The sequence below is a fragment of the Nothobranchius furzeri genome, chromosome 18, assembly GCF_043380555.1.
Source record: "Nothobranchius furzeri strain GRZ-AD chromosome 18, NfurGRZ-RIMD1, whole genome shotgun sequence".
Classification (NCBI taxonomy): Eukaryota; Metazoa; Chordata; class Actinopteri; order Cyprinodontiformes; family Nothobranchiidae; genus Nothobranchius; species Nothobranchius furzeri.
The window spans coordinates 33,935,191-33,944,667 of NC_091758.1; the positions used below are offsets into that span (position 1 = coordinate 33,935,191).

Below are 9,477 nucleotides of genomic sequence, written 5' to 3' on the forward strand. Positions count from 1 at the left end.
GTGACACAGAACAGAAAAACAGGGAAAGGAGCGAGATGGGAAAGAACACAAATGTACACACACACACACACACACACACACACACACACACACACACGCGTCAGATATTCACCTGAACTTTTATTCATTTAAGCCAATGACAAATGCAGGAAATAGCCTATTTAAAACGCGTTTAGATGTAAAATTTATTGTAATTTCCGCCTTTTTATCCAGTCAATTCTCACTTAACACGCTGCAAACAGAAAACCAGCTGTTTGCCATGTTTAATGATTCCCTTTTTTCCAACACTCGCTGAAGATATTTGCTTCTTTAAATCTCCAACACTTTTATTTCATCCGATTTATTAGAAAAACAAAAACATTCTTGACACAGACTATATGAATCCTTTTACAATGAATAAATACATAAATGTACAGTTTAAAATAAAAATAAGCTAAAAATCAAAAGAGTGGAAAGTCAGATCATCCCTAAAAAACCCCAACAAATAAATAAGTTTCATACAACCCACGCAGGTTTAATTGTCTCTACTGGGTGTTGTTATGAAGACATAGGACTCGTGTGAACGCCGTGTCCAAAAATAAGATTAAATGGCTTCACAGTCTGCAGCACTGATAACAATTAGAACAATTAAACAATACTTTGCTAGATTATGCAATGAAATGTCAGCTAGTATTTGTGACTGACTGACTGCACTGTTATTAGGAATGTGACAATCACATTCATTTTGCTCCCGATCAGAGTCATTTGATTTAGAGTATCCGCCGATGGAGTCCCGACCCGATACTTCAGCAAAGCATTAATATAAGAAAAAACAAGGGAAGACACATCCAAGTTTTCCTTTTATTTTTAAATTATTATTTAGGGATTTATTTATTTCTGTATTTATATAATTTATTTCGTTTATGTGCCAAAATACATCATGTTTAGAAAGTATGCCAACAAAAACTGTAGTAATATTATGAATATATTTAAAAGTAGCTGCATTTCTCACATTTCCAACTGTTTACATCCTCATTATGCAGCTCTATTGAGTGATGGGTGCTCCCGTAACAGGGCAGGCACGTGGCGTCACAGCCAGCAGGGTAACTTTTATCTGCACAGCACCTGTAGCTACTGGTGCGGTCAGCTCAGGTGCTGCAGAATGAGAAACCAGAACGTTTTGCTGTCCGTCTGCAATTTCTCAGTGTTTATCAACATATCTTTCACTGTTGGTCGGCTCTGTGTTTTTATTAGAGATGCTGCTATGAAATGGGACTTAATGCAGACAGCTGATTTGCTGTGGAAACGCCTGAAGGGAAAAAGGCCAAAGGAGAAAGTGGCTCGTTTTGAAGGCAGCTGTCTTTACCAGCATGTTGAACGAACAGTACGCACACATTACAAGTGGCTGATACACTGCCTTTGTTTCCGGTTTAAAATACCACCAAAAAACAGACATTTAGCTCTCTTGTGGAGACAAGTTACCTCTGCATTAGCCTACTTAGCTGGTGGTGGTCGGAGGGTTGAGTGGCGCCAGTGTTTGGCCTCGCCTCTGTCAGTGCTGTCAGCTGTGGCTACATCGTAGCTCATCACCAGCGTGTAAATGCGGGTGTGAATCTGTAAATGACTGTGTAGTGACGCGCCTTGGGGTAAGCGTGGTGCAACATCTGCGAACTGCCATTATAGTTAAAGCTGGGTACACTGTTTTAAGATTTCTTATATTTGACTATTAACCCTGATCGACTGCATAAAGCGGGTAATCTTTCATTATTTATAGAGTGCAAAACGAATCCTTCATGTGAGATTAGAACGTTGCGTATCCACAAGAGGGAGCTGTCGATCATTGCGCTCCAGTCCCCAGCATGAACTGCAGAGTGGAATACCTCAGTCAGATTAGCACACCAACGAAGAAGAAGCCAGAGGTCTGTATTGGAGCAACCAAAACAAGTGAGGAACTTACAGATTCCTCGACTGCTTTCTACTTCGTCTCAAAGAAAATTTAAATCGACTCCACTTTCGCTGCATCTGCGCGAAATCAGGCGAAGCTTTCAGCTCCTGCTTTAGGGGGAGGCGGAGCAGGGGTGGGATCTATGCTTCTCTCCTTGATGACGTCACACTATGGACCAAAACTTTAGTGGGTTTGTTTTTAACAGGAGCGCAGGGGCGCGTCTCGGATGCATCACAGACGCCTAAGCGGTCATATAAATTTGGGTAGAGAACTTTTATTTTTTACATGTTATGCTTTCAGAACACGTCAAGCTCAGCAGTTCGCGTAGAGGCAGAAAGGAAATCAAATTGAAAGCAATTTAAAGCATTCAGCAAATTTCAACAGTAGAGACAGGTGCAGATTACCAGTGGCACTTCTTTGGTGGAGGTAAAAAATAAAAAAAGGAAATAACTCAGACCCTTTTAAATGCATGTTGCCATTTCTCTATTTGCTTGTCATCATGTGAAGAGACTAAATCACACGTGAACTTACAAATCTTCTCGCCTCTCCAGTGGGAGGGGAGGCGCCGCTGAAGTCGCGGTGAAAAAGCATCCATTACGTTACGCATCCAATGGAAAATACGGGCTGATCCGAGCCCTGAGGATGTGTAGACAAAACAGCAATCTGCCCCCAGGAGTGTTCACTTGCAACCTGCTCCCGCTATCTTATCCATTAAGTCCGAGTTTCCCCTCTTCCAGTAAAAGCCTGGTTTAATGGCGATGCGCCCAAGAGATTTCAATGGTTTTGGAAAATGTTCTTATCCTATTTTGTCCCAAATGGTGATGGAGTGGGCTCTGAAGCCAGAGTTAGTAAGCACACCTAAAGCTGCTCAAAGCCAGCAGGTATGTGAGGAATGCATTTTCGTCCTAACAACAGGACTCGCGCCTGACACAGGACCTAGCCACACCACACAGCACCACCAAGTAGTTCATTAAGAGAATTTTCATTTCAATATTAAATCCCTAAACATTTATCATGCCATAGTTACCATTAAATCACTGAAATCCTTGTATTGGCAACAAAATGGTGAAATAAACCATACATTTGCATTTGATCTTTGTATTTACCTCTTTTATGAAGCCATCCCTCCTTGACAATCACCACATTGGTCATGTTGGTGGGCAAGATGGAGGATCCAGGTTTCCCTCAGGGAGAGACACAACTTTGCTTCCTTCACACAGCCCCAAGCGAGAGCCGTGAGATGGGATCCTGGGGTTTAAAGCTGCCTTCTCAATGATGGTAACCTATTAGTTGAAGAAAAGTAAAAATTAGCCTCACTTTAAGGTAAAAGATTTTTTCCGTGTGTCTGAATATTAACCCTCAGGTCAACGCCGTGGAGCGGAGCAGAGGCCGTGTAACTGAGAAAATCCTCGTGCTTTAGGGCCAATCAGAGGAGGACAACCACAGCGGTGTCCTTTTAACAAGTGGAACCTGCAACATTTCAAGGTTCAAATAACTGCGCAAGGCTGTATTTTTTTTTCCTTTTTTTTTTTGGCATTCATGACGAAGTCTCCCGTTTCGGAAATTTCCATGCTGTTCACAACAGATGCAGCCATTCCTGATAGACCAGAAGTTTTCCCCTCTACTCGTGACCACAACAGCACCAGACAAAAAAAAAGTCCAATAATTCTCACACAAGCTTCATTTGCAGTTGTAGAAGGGCTTACGCAAAAATATTTTTGTAAAGTTACATTTTTTATTCCATTCAAAATGGCAGCATTGTGTGTTTCCATGAAGATTTATTTCATTTATTTTACTTTTTTAATCCAATTGAAGGATCTAATTTTAGGGAGGACGAAACAAATTCAATACCATTTTCAATTTGGCAAAATAACGTTTAATTTGAACTTTTTTAATTTTACATCAATACATAAGAGTGTGTATTGGTAAGAATCTAGTGATACGATATCCATCACAATACTGGGAAGTTAATACAATATATTGCAAAATCTCGTTCCATCAGAATGAAAGCGGTACTACAAACTGCTGCTAACTAGCAGTCGGAGTCTGAATAGTACCACACAAGAGAAATGATTGTATGTAAATTCCCAATAGGGCTGGGCGATATGGCCTGAAATTAATATCACGATTTACTGAGGATTTCATTTCGATAACGATAAATGGACGATAACTACAGGTATGCGCAGAAACAAAAGTTGTCCACTAGATGGGGCTCTCACATGTTATTACTTTGAGTCACATTTTTGCGTGACTCAAGGTGGCAGAAGCTTCTTAAATGGACTTGAACGTTGCCAGCCTACACACATCTTTTCTTTTTTTTATTATCAAATTTATTGATATGGGGAAAATGATTCCAATAAGAGTCAGAAATTTCGATTTTCGATTTATTGCCCAGCCCTAATTCCCAATAAAAAATCCCTACACCGGTTTAAATACCGACTCTTTAACTCATTCACTGCCATTGATGACAAAAGTTGCCATTTTAAATCCAACTGTTCACGGCATGTTTTTTACTGTGTGGGTGTCGGAACGAGCCCCCGCACCGCGAGAACAAACATCTCAGCTCTAAAGCCGATCTTCATCCGCGTACGTCACACGTGATCAGGAAGCAGAAAATCCATGTGTTAGGAGATCGTTTTGGGCCGCTGCTGTAAAAAAAAAAAGTGAGGCGCAAACTGGAAAAGCTTCTGCCGATCACAATTCAACAACGGATTAAGAAAGAACGGATAAAGCTCGAAACGCGCGGATTCTTTCTGATGTAAGAGGTGAGTCTACGCTTTCTTTTTTTAGTTTTGGCGCTGACTAGGGCTGTCGCGGTAACCGCAAAAATGAAATATCGCGATATGAAGAAGCCCACCGCGCTGCATCATGCGCCACCGCGATTACTGAACTTGGTTCAACTCAATGATGCATGTTGAGAAGGATGGCTGCACTGGTATCAAAACGAAACGTTACTTCGCTCCTGTGGGAGCGCTTTGGTTTTCAGTACGTCAGCTGCTGCGCAGCCAGAGTCCTTGGTCGAGACAGAGCTGCCACCAGCGGCAAATAAATAAATCAATAAACGCTCGGAGACCTGCTAAAGTCCCGGACAAGCACTGCTTCTGCAGCCGTCCCAAAGAGAGTTTGAGCCGAGCTGGAGCTCACTCGCTACCTGCAGGAGGAATGCATCCACCCTAAAGAAAACCCCCGTGACATGGTGGAGCAACAAACGGGAGAGATTCCCTTTGCTCGCCAGAGTCGCACGCAAGTACGTGTGTGTTAGTGCAACGAGCGCACCATCCGAGAAAGTTTTCAGTGTTGCTGCAAATGTTGCCGCCCCTCTCAGATCCTCTCTCAAACCGTAGTTAACATGCTGGTTTTCCTTGTAGGTAACAAGGACGTGACCGAGCTATAAATCACCGTCATTCGTGTGTGTGAAAGTGAAATGATAGTGCGCCCGCCCCCCGGCGCGCGCGCGCGCGCCCGGTACATGTAATTTTTTATGCTTGATTTTAAACAACTAAACAAAATGGGGACTTGTTTCTTATTTGTTAGATGCTGCAGCCAAATTTGCATTTAAAAGTTTAACCTCCTGAATTTTGTTGTTTTTAAGTTCAGTCGGACTCCGACTGTCGGAGAAACAAGCGTTACTGCGATCTGCGTTGTTACTGCCCTTTGATCTGCATTCAGTAAAGTGTTATTAAAGAAGGCACGGCAATTTTTAACCTTTTTTAAATGTGTAAACATTATGTTTAGATAGTACTGCAATAAAAAAGTGCTGCAATAATATCGCACACCGCAATATTAAGCCACCCTGAATCACCGCAGGGGGAATTCCTCAACCGCGACAGCCCTAGCGCTGACATCATCTTAGCGCACAACGTTCTGTGACTCCTAAAAAAACAGTAAAAACGCTGAAAAATGCTGGCAGTAAATGATACAAAATGTTGCGATATTTCATCAAATCGATTTTTTTTCCAACGTCCTTTCTAACACAAGTAGCAGGAAAAGTGGGCATGCATCAAGAAAGAGGTTTTACATTATAATTATTGTAAGCTAGCAGTGCAACTATGCAAACTATAACAAACACACTTAAATTCAGTCTTCTTTATAATATGAACTTACACTTCAATTTCCTTTTGAATGTAGCTACTAAAAACATTTGTGTGCAAACGTGCCTTCTAGAGTTCGAGAACCCCCCAAGGTACTTTACAACACAGTCATTCACACCCTGGAGGTGATAAGCTACATTGTAGCCACAGCTGCCCTGGGACGCACTGGTGCCACCGGTCCCTCCAACCACCATCAGCCGGTAATGAGGGTTAAGTGTCTTGCTCAACGACACAACAGCAGAAATATCTGCCAAGAGCTGGGATCGACCCTACAACCCTCCGATTACTGGACAACCCGCTCTCCCTCCTGAGCCACTGCTGCCCCTAACTGTGTCACCTTTGAGTTCGATCACACGCTGCGAAGTTCAGTTATAACGGCTAAGAGGTCACAACTCACAAGCAGACGCCTTCTGTAGTTCCAACCAAATCAAAGTGTAAAATAATAATGTTCCACTAAGACTAAGAGTCATCTGACAAACTGGTTTTGTTCCACAATATTTAGCAGTTATCCATCAACACCACAAACCAAACCTGCAGGCTATCATTACAAAAACACTTTGATTCATCTCTGCCCTCTTTTTAAAATAAAGACTGCATTGAAAGCAGGGCTGAAGGAAAACAATTATCAACGGCCATGCTTGCATACACAAGTACCACACGCTGCACACTGACCATCGACTGAAATCAATTTTTCTGCTGCTACATCAGAGAAATGCTCCGTTTCACTGACCTCATTCAGTTCACTGGTGGGGCCAACAACAGGAAGTGACTTTGCCTATTGACAGACTACAAGTCATATCAGTACAGCCTCAGGCTTAACTACATCTCTCACTAAATGTGCGATCAGCTCGTTTTTTTTTATTTATTTATTTATTTTACAGCCCTTCTCTCACCTCTCACTTCTTGAGCAAAGGTGAATGTACCAAATCAAGATTTTACTCTAATGTTTGCCTTTTTACTAGACGGATCCTTCAACTGATCAATCAAACAAGGCATGACTGAAACTATGAAATCCTTTCTGCACCTCAGAGTGCACTCGGTGACACAGACACGTTACACACGCACCGGGATCCATCATATGAACACACGGGAGCGCGCACCAGCCACGGCCAAAAAAGCAGCACATGCACAAGACTGGCTCTGGAGCCACAACAGAGTGCTGCTGTTTTAATGGGAGCGACCTGTTGCTACTGCGGCCTGTGTGGAAAAACTGGGCTGCTGCCAGCGCTGCAGCCACTAAATGAACCCAGTACCCTGACAGCGGATCACATGGTCTGAGGGCTTCTGGGCCACCGCCTACCTCCCTGCCCTGATGTCAAGACCGTTTTCAATTATTCATCTTTCTGGCTCCAGTTTAAAGAAGTGAGGCGTACCCCATTCGGTGCAAAAGATACCACACACCGAGCCCGGGTCTGGGCCAGGACAGTCCCATGTGCTAAAAGGAAGGGGGCAGAAAATCAGGCTGACATCACCACACCACTTCCGTCATTAAAACAGATCAATAGATACGAGTCTGTTTCTTCCATTTGCTGCTGCAGCTCAGGTAAACAATACAGTCTGCAGTCGCTTTGTCATTAGTCACAAGCATTTAAAACGATTAAAAGGAACGAGAACATCAAACAAGCTCTCCTGTTAGTGGAAATTATTCCATGAATCATGCTTGTTTGTATTCAAATACTAGAGTGGAACTGGCGTTAGTAGAATCTACTATACAGTCCCAAGTTCCTCTTTCAAGTTCCCTGAAAACACATAATTGGCAATGAAAACATGGCAGTAGCTGAACACTAAAATTACAGTAAGACATGCAGCCTCGCTAGCCTTCGTCCTCACCAACAGCAAGCTGTTAATGTGTTCATTTTTGATGCTGTTCATGCAGTCCAGACTCATTTACTGCTCTCAATACTCAAATGACAAGAAGACATTAACAAAGCACGTGTTTTTATCAGCTTTTGTGACACAGACAGAGAAGAGCTTTGTGAGATGCTGAGAGCAGCGTGTGCCTCTCTCGATCATAAACTCCCATGACCTGAACAGGTCTGTCTCTGAGTCCATCTGTTTGAAGGGGCAAAATTTTTAACAACATTCCTCGGATTCTGCATGCAACTAGGGGCACATTTGCGTCAATGGAGCTGCGAGGGGGGATCAGGTGGGAGGTGACTGGTATTCTGAAAACAGAACAGGGAGAGTCACTGGCGGCATCATTACGCCAGCTTGTTGCGTCTTCACCGGGTCACATGCCAAACTCCTTTTGCGTACACACAACAGTCAGACGAAGTCTCATGACCAATAATATTTTTGAAAAATGGACAAATGACGGGTAGAGCATGCCTGGGGATGCCATTCTAAACTCTGACAAACTGAGACAAATAAATATTGGTAGAAACATGATTCAAAGTTGCAGAAGCTGTGGTGCTCAGATGTGCAGTCCATCACATTAGTCCACATGTAATCTTATCTTACCTGACCAGAAAGAAAGCTGTAGTTACCATGATCTAGTGGAGAAGGGAACCACTGTCATTGCTGTAGGTGGTGGTGATAATGACAGTGAAGACAGAAGGACCTATCAAAAACATGCATTATCTCACTGGGCTGATTACTGGACAGGAAAACTCGAAAATAACAATGCTGTGGCCTTTTCTTTCGACCTCCCTGGAGTCCAGTTCATGGATCAACTTATGAAAACTAAAAAAGGCCCAACAAACTACAGTAAATCCGCTGAGATTGTAATTAAAACGCAACCAGAAAGAGTGGCTTCGGTTTAAACGTTTAGCGATAAAAATCCAACTAAGGTAAGTAAACAAACGCAGTGGCCGTTTATAACAATGAATGAGCTGGCCTCTCGTGTTGAGCTCATTTGTTTTCATTTGCCTTCAGGGTCATAAAGCTCAAGCAAAAACAACTTCCCAGCAGAGGTGAACAATTTCGTGCACAACACTCATTAAGGGGCCGTTTTTCGCCGTGTCTCCAAAAGTGGTCAAAAGAGAACAGCTAGCATCACTGAAAATGAGCTAAATGTTGCTCGTAGCAAAACAACAACGAGCCGCAGTTTGTGGCGTGCTGCTGGGAAGCCCCTCGCTTTCGTACCCAGTAGTTTATTCGGCAAAGTGAAGCAGAAATGTGCTAAAATTCAGTTTGCTTTCAGCGACAGAGAGGATATGGGGCCTAGCGGGGCAGCTTGGGTGAGAATAACCGCATCCCATTAAGTACAATGGGGACCTACCCTGTTTTAGCTGTCGACCTTCTTGGAGTTAAACGTGCTAAGAAAAGGCGGTCATTTACCTGGACAGGAGCTCAACAATGTGTCCGTTTCATTATACGGCGCGTTTCGAAGGTTAATGAGTTGATAGGTCCTTCAACAATGTGGACAGAAGTGCTCTCATTTACTCCGTTTCTCTTGCCTTTTCTTCCACTACACCTCCCTAATGCGCTGTCTGCTGGCTCTGTGGCAGCGTGCTCCTCCCG

The 9,477-nt window shown here is 43.1% G+C and overlaps 1 protein-coding gene across 3 annotated transcripts in view; it reads right to left on the bottom strand.

Moving 5' to 3' along the window:
• Positions 1-9,477, bottom strand: part of akt1 (v-akt murine thymoma viral oncogene homolog 1) — a 40,983-nt gene extending 31,506 nt beyond the window's left edge. Inside the window, exons 1-3 of one of the 3 annotated variants that reach the window (XM_015970283.3) lie at positions 9,295-9,477; positions 8,476-8,575; positions 3,031-3,207 (exon numbers count right to left, since the gene is read on the bottom strand). In XM_015970283.3, the coding sequence (XP_015825769.1) occupies positions 3,031-3,076 (46 nt within the window). In that variant the 5' untranslated portion in view covers positions 3,077-3,207; positions 8,476-8,575; positions 9,295-9,477. The other 2 variants (XM_015970282.3, XM_054741549.2) reach the window with 2 other exon arrangements.